The sequence below is a fragment of the Micropterus dolomieu genome, linkage group LG15 (genome assembly GCF_021292245.1).
Source record: "Micropterus dolomieu isolate WLL.071019.BEF.003 ecotype Adirondacks linkage group LG15, ASM2129224v1, whole genome shotgun sequence".
NCBI classification, from domain to species: Eukaryota; Metazoa; Chordata; class Actinopteri; order Centrarchiformes; family Centrarchidae; genus Micropterus; species Micropterus dolomieu.
Window position 1 is genome coordinate 15,868,641 of NC_060164.1, and position 13,431 is coordinate 15,882,071.

A 13,431-nucleotide genomic window follows, 5' to 3' on the forward strand; every position below is an offset into this window, starting at 1 on the left:
TACCTACAAAATTTTTACTGAAAGTAATGGATTCTGTTGGGCCCCATTTGATCTCTGTTTTCAACAGCTCCCTATCTACTGGTTGTGTCCCTGATTATTTTAAAACGGCTTGCGTGAACCCACTTTTAAAGAAACCTGGTTTAGATCCCTCCCTCCCACATAATTTTAGACCAATTTCAAAACTGCCTTTTATTGCAAAGATTCTAGAAAGAATTGTGTCCAAACAGCTGCTCACTGTACTGGAAAATAACAAAATATTTGAAAAGTTTCAGTCTGGTTTCAGGAAGTACCACAGCACTGAGACTGCCTTGCTTAAAGTCACCAATGACCTTTTAATGTCTGCTGATGAAGGTATGTGCTCAGTCCTGGTACTCCTGGACCTTAGCGCTGCTTTTGACACCATTGATCACATCATGTTAGACAGACTGAGGCACTGGGTGGGGATCTCTGGTACTGCCCTAGAATGGTTTTCATCCTACCTGTCAAATAGGAAGTTTTGTGTTTCTATAAACAACTATGTCTCCTCATTCTGTCCAGTTAAATATGGTGTGCCTCAGGGGTCGGTCTTAGGACCCATTTTGTTTTCCTTGTATCTGCTTCCCCTTGGACATATTATCCATAAACATGGTATTTCTTTTCATATTTATGCTGATGACACACAAATGTACTTGCCCGTCAGATCCACCATAAGACCCTGGAATGCTGAGTTCACTTAACAACTGCCTTTGTGAAGTTAAAAAATGGATGCCAAATAATTTCCTCCAGCTGAACGCAGACAAAACAGAAATCCTGGTCATATGGCAGATGGCAGTATTTGTTTTGCCATCTGCTGGGTCCCTAGTAAATCACATTAAGCCTGTTGCAAAGAATCTGGTGTCTGGTTTGATACTAATTTAAATTTCGAGCAGCACACCACAAAGCTTGTTCAATCATGTTTTTATCAACTTAGAAATATAGCAAAAATTCGATCCATGTTAACTTTTAAGGACACCGAGACCATTTTACACGCCTTCATCTCATCACGCCTGGATTAAAAAGAAATATGACCACATTACCCCTATTTTAGCTTCATTACACTGGCTCCCAGTATGTTTTAGAATTGACTTTAAAATTTTATTGATCACTTTCTTCATGGCCTCTCGCCTTGTTATATTTCTGAACTTTTAGTCCCATACACACCAGCACGTACCTTGAGATCCTCGGGCAGAGGTCTGTTGTCTGTTCCAGAGTCTCGACTGAAAACTAAAGGGGACAGAGTGTTTGCTGTCAGGGCCGCGAGGCTCTGGAACAGCCTGCCTGAGGAAATCAGGTCGGCTGAGTCAGTGAACTTTTTTAAGTCCCTTCTTAAAACATACTTTTATAGGAGAGCCTTTTCCGATCTTATTTGACTTTATTTTATCCCTTTTATTTTATTCTATTTTACTTATTTTATATTTTTCTTAAAACGTGTATTTTAGTCTTTTCGATGTTTTCTTGCTTTTATCTTGTATTGTTTTTGTATTATTGTCTTTACACTTGTTAAAGCACTTTGTAACTTGTTTTTGAAAAGTGCTCTACAAATAAATTATTATTATTATTATTATTAAAAAGCTGTAGTATGTTCACCAGCTAGTTGCTAACTTTATCCGTCTGCAGCTTCATGCTGGATTGGAAAGTGGGGTTTTAGGACTTTTCTGAAATTATCTTATGAGAGTGGTAAGAACAAAACAAAGCTGTAGAGCTAAAGAGTCAGAGTCAGGTGAGAATTCTTTGTAGGTTCACCACTATGAGTGGCTCACAAGTCATCTGATCCATTTTTTACATAAAAATAATGATCTTAGCAGCTTTAATAATACTAAAGTAAGTATTGCACATGCTATTTATACATATTGTTTAATTCTTTTTTTTTTTGACATTGAAAAACAATTTTGTGCACCAAGTAACAAATATAGTGATTTCGGCCACAGACATGGAGCAAGTGGTTTAAGTATACCAGTGTTGAGTGGTAACATTTTACTAACTAATGTTATTTTCTAGTAATGAAACTTGTGGGGCTCGACTGACCTGGTCCCTTTGCTTGATTCTTTTGTAAACAAATTCAGAGAAGGGTTTTCTATGGATGAATTTGCCGTGCCCTGGTGACACTTTCAGTCGCCCATCTCCATAGACCACTTTCCCTCTTGAGATAGTGATGACAGGGACACCGTGGCACTCCATGCCCTCGAAGATGTTGTAGTCCACAGCCTGGTGGTGTGTCTTGGCTGATATCTTCCTACCAAGACACAAAGATAACACCCACAGGTTTGCAAACAGCTATTAAAAAAACATCTTCGGAGCAAACTTCTTTATCAAATGCAGCCCCTGTGATAAGTGAGGTAATCAACGCATGCTTTCTGAATACCAGGCAGAAAGAAAGAAAATGAAGCCATTGTGAAACTTTAATGCATTCCGTTCTAATCTGAAACTGATTGAATCAGGCCAAGATGTACTCGTACACAGCATTGAGTTACTGCAGCTCATTTAACAAGCAATATAATATGATGTATTATTTACATCTTTTGATCATGTGATGCTCTCTTCTCTAAAAGGCTGGAGTGAGATGTTGAATAAAAATGAGCTTTGATGAAGAGACATCATCACTTTCAAGTTTTCACCCAAACAAATTATGCACTGCAGAAATTATTAAAATACTTTAAACTATTAATCTAAAAGCACTCATGGTAAGATTGATTTAATACTCTTTCAAGTACTGTACTATGCTACTGCTATGATCTCTCTCCAACAAAATGTTAGCACTGTGAAAAATACCTTTGAGGTATTAGTACTGTTTATGTTAATGCAACATATACTACTACTATATTGTACCTTTTACTCCACTACATTTATCTGACGAATACAAGAAGTACAAAACATACCATTTGGGCTTGTAAAATGCATTGTTTAGGAACAAACTACCACGCAATATATATACAGTAAGGTATTTGAAAACAGCTCCATTTTGAGCAACCAGAGTAAAATGTGGTTTACACATTACAGCATTGGTAATAATAATCCAATAATATAATGTATGATAATATACCACTCAAAGTGGCTATTCGCATGCATAAAAGCATCTACGTTTAACTCTTGACTCTTTAAGCACAATACTTTTGCAATAACTTGTAATGACATGACAAATTATAGGCCTCTTGGCAGCAAAAGGAAAAAGCTGTGAACACAACACTGACATATTGTACCTAAAAGCAGTGAGTGTAAACCAAAACTGTACAGCTTCAGAGTCCGCTTGAAGTGAAGCACCTGTGTGCTCCCACCACTGCCTGTTGTTACTAATATCAGTAGCAATAACTTCATGCAGTTTCAAGTACATTCTCATTGTGATAGAAGGGCTTTCTTGGAAATGTAGAAAATATCTTAGAGGGAAAGCCAGTTACACTTCATAGTAAAATAATCAAATGCTCTGCACAGTACAGTTTAATGATGTCTAACAAATAAATCATACCTAAATAAAAAGACTAAATCAGCGAGGAACAGTGGAATAAGTCTGACTCAGCTGGCTTCCTGAAACAGATTGAATTCTTTTTTGTGTGTGAGCCCTTTTCCCCCATTCACACGTGCGCATTTCCTGTTGATTTGTAAAGACAGACACCGTGCCTAGTGTGCAGTGACAAAAACAAGACATGCCCTCATTATTCAAGTAGACCAATTATGAGACACAAGGCAATTCACCGAGCATCCTAGGCGTTTCTGGTTATGCAACTGTTTTGGGCCCCGGGTCCCGGATGTTATGAAGCGACACTTGCGCTGAGGGCAACTAATTACGCCATTTCACAGATGAATTCACGGCTGCAGCAATCAAACATGAGGCGCTGTCATGCTTGAAAGGCATTATAACATCCACAGACACGCACACATGGTAAAGACAGAATCACACAGGTGATGTCTGACGATGACGGATGTGAAAGAATCACAAAAAAAGTAAGCTCCTCTTCTGTAAGTATTGTGAAGGTATCAGGTCTCCACAACCTTTTCCAACGTTACCAGTGAATTTATTTACAGCAAATTACACTGGGGTGTAATGTGTTCTTCTCCAATTCACATCAGCGGTTAGTAACTTCCCTGAGGGACTCAGCCCAGATTCTCCAGCAAACTGAGCTATGCAGTGCCATTCTGGGTTATATAACCCTGAGTGTGCTACAGTATGCAAGCTACTGGAAAACTGTCCTCTGTGCTTGCATCTGTGCATGTGCTCCACAGCATATTTGTTCTACACCCCATATGTAGGACCTACTAAGAATAATAAGAAAACGAAAAGAAACAATCACATGATCCGTTTTTATACATAGCCTTACGATATTCTGAGCCAGTTACTGAAAATAGCCTTAATACTGTGTGTTCTGCACTATGAAAATTGGTTTAGCTCCCACATGAAATATTCGTCATCTTTAAGATCCTCACCATGACCCATCAGCGTCGTCCCACTGATTCTTAGCTTATGTAAGTGTGTTAAAATCCTTCCTAAAAAATAACCAAACATGGAAAAGAATGAATCATTCCAACAGTCTTTTTTAATGACTGATGAATGTGATTCATATGTAAATCGTGTTATGCTTTACTTTGTAGCTGTAGATAAGTGATAACATACCCTGACTTCTGGATAGAGCACAGACGTAATCAGCTTAAATGCCGAGGTTAGTGTGTGTGTGTCTGCAGAGGTGGCACAAGATGAAAGATACATCAATTCTCTTTTTAGTTGCCTGTATCTATAGCCTGCATGCTTTAATGCTAAACTTTATAAACCTTATCTTATTCGACCCAATGCTTGACACCCTGAAGACATGCTTTCAAGTCTGCCCAATGTTTCAGCAGCACCATCTGCAGTTGAAGCCGCTGATAGTGCTGGCAGAAATGTTTAACTTAATACTGAGAGATAAGAGAACATTCAGAATGTGCATTGGAGTCATGCACATTTGAAACTGTAGACACACAGTGTCCGAGAGCCTTCTTTTCCTGCTCTATTGCAAAAGCACTGCCCCATATCACTGAACGGCTAGAATTGGGTCCTCACCTTGTCATCTTGGGGTCCCATATAACCACATCAGCATCTGAGTTCTTGGCGATACGGCCTTTCTGCGGGTAGAAGTTGAAGATTTTTGCTGCGTTGCTGCTGGTGACGGCTACAAATCGATTCTCGTCCATTTTGCCGCTGTGCTGAGGGGAAGACACGCACAAAGCAGCCAGTCTGAGTAAGGGGCCACAGTGGATGTCAACAAAATAAAGAATTAGCAGACCAAAAGGTCAGTGCTTAACTGTGCAGCAAGCAACTCATTTCTGCCAAAATATCATCTAATGTGTGATGTGTAAGCATTGTTGCATGTGGTAAATCTTTCCGGTGGCCTTGGGGCAGCCAGGCTGAAACACTGTCCTCACAACAACGGTGAGAAAATGCAATGCCTGCTCTTTGCTGCAGCTCTTACAGTTTATTGCCTAAAATGCTTGTATTTCAGTTCAACTAATCTCAATAATGAGAAGAGTAGAACAATAAGAGTTTATACATTCTTAGCTCAACGCTATCCCATTATGCCCTGTAAAAGTACCTACATGGTCAGAATGACAAAGTCTTTGAATCTTGAATCTAGCCAAACATTAAACTTGATAATGAAAGTCATGTATGTACATGGCTCACTAAAGATTAGAAAATGTACAATGCCCCCTGCTCTGTTTTAGTGCATACACACAGGCCCCAAGGCATGACAGATCTTTATAACTTGATGTCAGCAAAGGGGCAGCAGTCATAGGAGCCCTGTAATTTGAAGTGATACTGTGCCTAAATTATGCATATTATTCCAATAATTTGGCATTCATACACGATGAGTAATCAGCTTTGACTATGCATCACAGTAAGAAGACTCAAGCTGACGTAAGATACATGCAAAAAGGGACATTCAATTTAAAAAGCACAATTTCATCTCTGGTTATGTTGTTATTTGCTATAGACTGGCATTGCAAGACTAATTAGAAAATGCGTATTAGTCTGGAACCTCTCATTCATTTTCGATTTCCAAGGGGCGTTATCAATGGTTCGAGGCCAAAATGCTTCTAGACCGTAGACTGTATATAAGAAAGACACGGTAGACACAACTGGATAGACACATGCAAGTTGTGACTGTGCTTAGTCCGTTTATAGGCATGAACATTTTTTAGAAACTTTCTCAAATTACAGCTAAATAATACACTACAATGTGTTTCTGAAAACATTTGGGATAGGAAATAGGCAATGCAGTGACAGAATCTTGATTCATACTTGATGAGAACTGCCTAGTTGACAGGTGTGTTGCACTGGACGGGCCAGCAGACTGGAAGCATGTCCAGACCTACAACCAATCAGAGCAGCGTGATGTGTGACTTTTGAAATCTGGTCATCCAATCAAACCAATCCCATGTTAGATAAACAGATGTGATTGGCCCGACTGGATCCATATCAGGTGGAAATCTGTTCCCAAGCTACATTTTCCCTTTTTTATGCATGTTTTTATTCAGCCCACAGCCACGTCACTGTGAACGCTCTAATTTCATGGATACTGACAGGATGCTGCAGAATAGTTGTTAATAGCAGATTGTGCAGCTCACACTTCTGCTGTTTCAGACTTCTGAAGTCTTATTGTTGAACAATGTCTGATAAAGAGCAGTCATATTATTATTATTATTATTATTAGGACGTACCACTCCTTTCTCCCAGATGACAGACATCCTGTCCTCCACTCCGTTCACTCCATAAGGGATCTTGGTGAAGTCATCTTTGCCGAGAGCCTTCTGGCACACAGAAAAGGTGCAGTTGTCCGTCCCCGTCACACTGAGATCATCACTAGCACATTTGATGGATAAATAAAGGTATGGATGAATGAGAGAATAAATGCTGGAATGAATAAGCACACATAACAAAACAAACATTCATACTTATTTAGTCATCATTCAGTCTGCCATGTCAGCACCAGCATCTTTGCCTCAGTCCTCCTTCTATACTCTTACAGAAGCCAATTGCTCCGAAACATAAATGCTAAATTACAAAGCACTGAAGAATTTCACCAGTCCTTACATGAGATTTTTTACAATATGCGGTGACACTACTGGTTGCTACACTTTCAGCTCCACCTACTTGGCTAGTAGGTCCATGAGGTACCCAGGGGTGCTGGGGTCAGGTCTGAGGGGAGGACCCATGACAAAGCCAGCAGCATGGGCCCATTCTTTGTGCCAGTAGTGAGTACCGTCAGTGCCCAATCCAGCTGCAATGGGCTCCCCGAACACCACACGACCTGTAGAGAAAGAGAAAAAAACAAACAAATAAAGTTGTCAGAAATGTCTTTTTACTGTTTCAGAGGTCATATGATGATGCCTGAGCAAGACCACCTTCTGAAGAAGGCCATGGAATATGGCCTAAAAGTTTAGGAATATAAGTTTAGGAACCTTGAATTTAGAATCTTCTCTGTGTTTTAAAGGCTTTTCCACCATGACAAGAAGAAAGATATGTAGAGACACTGAATAATTGAAAGACACTGAATGTCTAATAATACTGGTTCTGGCCTTTTAAAGGCCATGTAGGGCCACCAACTCTCAACCTTGCACTATTTCAACAGCAGGTGGCAGCAAGCCCACACTCACCAACTCTGCGTGCATTAGACACCACCTTGGCGGCAGATTTGCTCATGACATGGACCACATACAGCGGGCAGTTGACAGCATGGGCGATGGTAATGGCTCGCTGGGTGGCCTCGGCCTCCACCTCCTCTGGCCGACACAGCTCGTGGCCCTCGGGCCCCGTGATGCCCATTGACAGCATCTTCTTAGACCCCTATTGAGTCCCAGCAAGGACGGGGACAACAAGGCAGCATAAAGGTTAAAAGAGATAGAATGAAAACAGCATAGTGTCTGTCCAAGCAGAGAGGCAACAGACTACAACAGATACAGCTATACCTAAACTAACACTGCAACAAGCCAAAGCAGTGCTTTAAAACAAGTTAACCAAGAGTTCCAAAATCGAAGACATTTTTCCCTTTAAATATATAAAACAGAACAGAACATTTGGGTTAACAATACAAATTAATGCTTACTACACCTTCAACACATTTCCCACTGATCATGTCTTCCCCACCACAAGAGACTCACGTTTCACTTATTTGGCATTTGCTGCTTCCTAGTGGTGAATTGTTGTCATGACATTTGGAAAAAAAGATGAATTGGAAAATACAAATGCATTTATGAGAAATAATTGGCCATTTTGACTTATTAAATCAGAAATATACAGGTACAAGTAATATCATTAATTATAGCTCCATTCAATTTTTGTATTCTGTTATGCCAGTGAGCAATTATGAACAATACAGAGGCCGTGGAACCAGCATATGTACACAGGTCAGGTGTTCTTAATGTTACTAATTATACTGGTGCTTCTCTGGATAAGACATATCAAACCATGTCGGCATTATAGACACTGGATAGAGCAAAAGGCTACTTGTGGTAGGTCATCACGTTGCTTTCCTAAACATTTGCTCTCATTGCTAGTATAGACAGTGTCAATGGGCTTTGAGCCACTTGGAATATGCAGGGGCAAACAATGAGTCAACACGTCCCTTCATTCAGAGCTTCCAGCAATTCTCAAGTTATAAGATGCAATTTCTGCATTGTTTCTACTGATTTTCCTGTTACTATTACTGCCACAGTCTCCTTTGACACTTCTATGATCGGGACCTTGCATGAACACACACTTAGCTAACAACATGGTTAAACATTAACACATAATTGTTGACTGTGTTGTGTTTACACATATTTACCTGACCTGCCCTAAAAAAACTTTTCCTGGCGAAAAGGGCTGCAACTTGTACTGCTTGCTACTCTAGTTGGAGGACAATTAGCACTGTCCGTGCTAGCAAGAATCTTCTACCAGTTCAATTCTGTATATTTACCAAATAATTAACCCTTTTGCTTGAGCTAAGACTGGAACAAAAAGGAAACTAATACTATTATGGGTTAATATGAAAAGTGTTGAGTACCATGAATTCACTCTAGTTAATAAACATACCAGCTCATACTAACCTCTGCGATCAGGTCTCCATTTTCAGCATGCACCTGAGCTATAGCTCCAACCTCCTTACACTGGGAGAAGGCAGCATATAGCTCAGAGTCCTGCAGCATATACACATCTTTATAGGCCATAAACATCTTGAAGGAATTCACTCCCTTCTCTTTGGTCAGTGTCTGCATCTCTTGTTTGACCTAGAGAAGGAAAGGGTTGGGAGACATACATGGAGGAATCACTCTTAATAACTAGCATATACTCCTACATTCCTCTGAAAAGGGTGTGTGTGTGTGTGTGTGTGTGTGTGTGTGTGTGTGTGTGTGTGTGTGTGTGTGTGTGTGTGGGGGAGATGGTGAGTTGATATATTTGCTATTGCCATAGGCTGATAGGCTGTCAGGGTAAGGTTGCTGGGCCATGGCTCAACCAGCTCTGATCAATACCAGGTTGATTTTGCCACATGATTCTCCTTTAAGTGCAACAATAACACATTCTGTATGTTTTTATAGGCTTCAGGAACTGAAAGCTAGTGTTATAGGAGGCTAGCTGTGTGATTACGGTCAATATTGACAGAGTAAACAGAAATGTAATTTATATATAGCATAAAACATTTTAATCAATAATTAGACATTCCAATGGAGTCCATACTGTATGTATCAGTTATGTTTTGAGCTTATCGGCAAAATTGGTTTGTGTATGAAAAATGACACTCCATCACTGTCAGTTCACTAAATGGCTATAATCAAACACTTTAAATTGAGGATGGCATTATTCATTGATGGGTGAATTACAGTTATAACCAGATGAATGCCTATCAGTCTTTGTACTTCCAACTTATGAGGATGAGAAGGAAATTGAATTCTGGGGCACATAAATTTTAACTGAAGAAAGAGATTACAGTTGTGGGGGGTCTAACGAAAAAGAAACGGTGAAATTAATTTCACTGACATTTATTCCACATAGGACAAGGAGAGAATACTGGTTACAGTAGCTCTGGAATCTGGAGATAAGAGGAAGGTGGTTTAAGACGGGGGGACTAACAGTTTACACAGTCCTAAGTCTCCTTGGAGAGCCTTACTCAAGGCATCCACTATCATCCAGCCAACTTACTGACAACACACTCCTCACATAATGAAAATACAAAAACTACCCTGTAAGCGCAAAAATGACAAGTTGGTTATTTACTGCTAGAGTTATTGAAAGGGTTTGTCAACCCTTAAGGGCACATGAAACCATTAATGATGCCAGTAATCATAAGCGCTCATTTTCTCCGTCAACATGTGGATCACAAATCACCACCACACATGCACACCACACGGCCTGACACTGATCGATTGTGTTCTTCATTGCACCCAGGATTTCTAATTAAAAGAAAAGCACAGATAAGTGGTTCAAACCTCTGACCGAAATAGAAAGAAAAAGTGAAAATCGCAATTAGAGGTTTGGCTGTGTTCGGTAATGGTGCTGTTAATAAGAGCGGCTGGTGAGTCACTCAATGAAGGTTTAATCACTGGGACAGGATTCAATAACAAAAGAGCATAATATTAATCACCAGAGAGTGATAACTTCACTGTTCATCTCTTTGACATTGGAGGAAGGGATGAATTAATGATGCTCTCCATCCGAACACATTAAATAATAATTATCAGGCAAAACAGCATGAAAGGGACTGCATAATGAACCCCATTGTCAGGTCAATTACAACCACATAAAACTGTTCAAAGGGAAGTAGCTTGTTACTAGATAGCCATACTAGAAAGGACAGCAGTAGCTTTATCAGTGGAAGGTGCTAGGCATCCTATTCCCTCTGAAATCAGGGCTTAAAATGTGTTGAGGGGTCAAAATACAGTTTATACTTAGAGGGCACAGAAACTCTGTCAAGCTGTACAAGCCCTATGGTAAAAAGCTAGAAGCGTTAAGCGAGGCATTCAGTGAGGAACTCATCAAAAATTGGTTAGTGAAAGATAAATGACAGGACAATGACAGTGTTTTGCTGGCTCTAAAGCAATGTCAGTCGCTAAGTGCCATGTTAACTAAACTCAACTACACAGACAATGATGGACTTTATGCATCAGTGGACAAAATGGCACCTCGCTACCTGTCAGTGGCAATTTCCATCAAATCAAAGATGGCCAGAAAATTTAGCTACGAGAGGAACCATAAAATTGACAGTGGTTGTTTCATAAAGCTCTTCCCTTTCTCTCAGCACCAGGTTGTCCTCTAGCTTCTTTTTGTGAGCTAGACATCAATTACCGCATGGCTGCTACCACTCTCTTAAACAAACAGCCTGGCAACCTCCAGTGTGACACATATCAATACTAATCTGACGTCTTGTTCCACAGTTGTTCCCCTCAGACCCTGGCTGGCTGCACCTGCCTGACCGGAGTGCCCAGGGTTGGCTCTAGTCCTTCACACTTCCTTCCCCTGCAGACATCAAACACTTATTACTCCCCATTCTGGCCCTGCTAACTGACTGGCCTGTCTGGGCCACACAGGGACCCCATTATTAGAGTCATTTCAGTGCCCATCCTGACGCCTGTTAGGCAGTTCTCTACCTGGGGCTCCTGCTCTCTGCCTGCCCGACTGAGTGCCTGGCCAGCCAAACAGTGATTGGACATGACATGGTGACAGAAAACAGGGGAGAAGGGCAATAGAAATAAAAGAACAGAGATGGCAGAGTGAGGCGGACATAGATGTGGAGAGAGGAAGGTGGGTATGTTAGCTAGGGCCCTTGTGGCTTAGGGTGTGCCCATCAACACGGATGAGCGTTAGCCAAGAGCCGCATGTCACAATGATGGAGGGGCTGGATCACTCACATCAGAGCTTCATCTGACTGGAAGATATCAATCTCCAGGCCTAATCCAAAAGGACATGGTAAAATATCCTTTAACATTGCTCTCCCACCCTGCCTTTGTGTGTCCCCTCCTTCTGCCTCTCTCACGGCCGAAAATGTGTGTAACCTTCATTGTTGGACCTCATTCGACCACACTCATTTTCACATCCCATTTCCTCTGTCTCTAGCACTGACAGTCAAATTATGATGGACAAAACAGTACCTTGACATATGGCATTTAGCTCAATTTGTCACTATGTGTGGCAAGAAAAAGGTCACTACAAACATGCACCATGGCGATTTTAATGCTAAGTAAACAAGACTCTACATAAGTGTGCTTTCTATATTTGTTGTTTGTTTGTTTCATTCATGGTGGAGCATTTGGAAGTCATTACAATGAGGTGACACACATGTACAATATTGTTATTGGTCAATTAATTTGTGAATATGCATATACATATGAAATATGCATGTGCTCATTAACTAATTCCTGTAATTGTAACTTACTTGGGTTATCTAATTGACAAGACAAACATTCATTTAATTTATTTATTTAGTATACTGTATATACATGCCAAAGGACTGCAGTTGAAAATGAGCTGATTGGCTAATGCTGACATTATCAGGATTGTTTGTTAACGTGTGTGGTTCTGATGAATTTTTAGTGAAGCCACATCTGACAACTGATGGTTGGTTTACATGCAGTAAGCCTGCATGTAAACTAACAAATACTGTAATTATAAAAGTTGAAGTTGATGAAAAATGTATTCTCAGTGACATCATATGCTGCTGAAAGTTATGGTTTTCTCGAAATTGCATGCCGTCATTTCCTGCCAGAATTTAAACTGATGAATGCACATTAGCCTATCAGGTGTGAGGCTGAGGCGATGATAGGTTTGTGTTGCGTGGAATATTTCATGACCCTCCGGCCTCCCTGTGCCCCGTTCAGACGGATGGCTCCACTGTAACTCTACTTCTCTTAATTAATATGACATATCCCCCTGTTCATATGCAGAGAGCGAGGGAGGGGACAGGGAGATGAAGGTATGAGGGAATGATTAACTGTGGATATGTCCCCCCCCTTTGTGAGAAATGATCTCGCCTCTTCTGCTCTCCTCTGTCCTGCCTCCTCCTCTCTTCATTTCAGTCTCCCTCACTCTCCTTTTTCTGTCTTTCTCTCTATGGCTCACTTCATTTCTTCCCTGCACCCTCCCCTCTTTTTCTCTTTTGCCTTATCTCTGTCTCCCTCTCTCTTTCTATCCCCTGCCCCTCTTCTCTCCTCTCCTCCCTGACACTTTCGGACTGTCCCCAACCCCCTGCACATCTCCTGACAGGTAGAATAATAACGCTCGTACATCACTGCCCTGAAAAGTCCAATAACCTAAATCTTCACTTGCCACACACCCCGGGACTCAATTACTTTATTGACATGTAATCTTCATAAGGGGAGAAATATTGAGCATGTAAGGTCAGCCGGTTATGAAGACATATTATCATATTATCTGCATGAGGGTTGTAGGGGCTAGGACCTGACAAAGCTAATTATAATGGT

The 13,431-nt window shown here is 40.7% G+C and overlaps 2 protein-coding genes across 4 annotated transcripts in view; both read right to left on the bottom strand.

Annotated features, from left to right (window-relative positions):
- lrmda (leucine rich melanocyte differentiation associated) overlaps positions 1–13,431 on the bottom strand; it is a 230,090-nt gene that overhangs the window by 13,687 nt on the left and 202,972 nt on the right. The window lies entirely within an intron of this gene.
- On the bottom strand, positions 1,981–9,268 carry LOC123983793 (dihydropyrimidinase-like). Its single transcript, XM_046070141.1, has 6 exons — positions 9,067–9,268; positions 7,636–7,825; positions 7,133–7,289; positions 6,700–6,841; positions 5,045–5,187; positions 1,981–2,251 (listed from the first exon to the last, which is right to left on the bottom strand). Exons 1-6 carry the CDS (start codon positions 9,232–9,234, stop codon positions 1,996–1,998), a joined length of 1,056 nt encoding a protein of 351 aa, XP_045926097.1. The 5' UTR covers positions 9,235–9,268; the 3' UTR covers positions 1,981–1,995.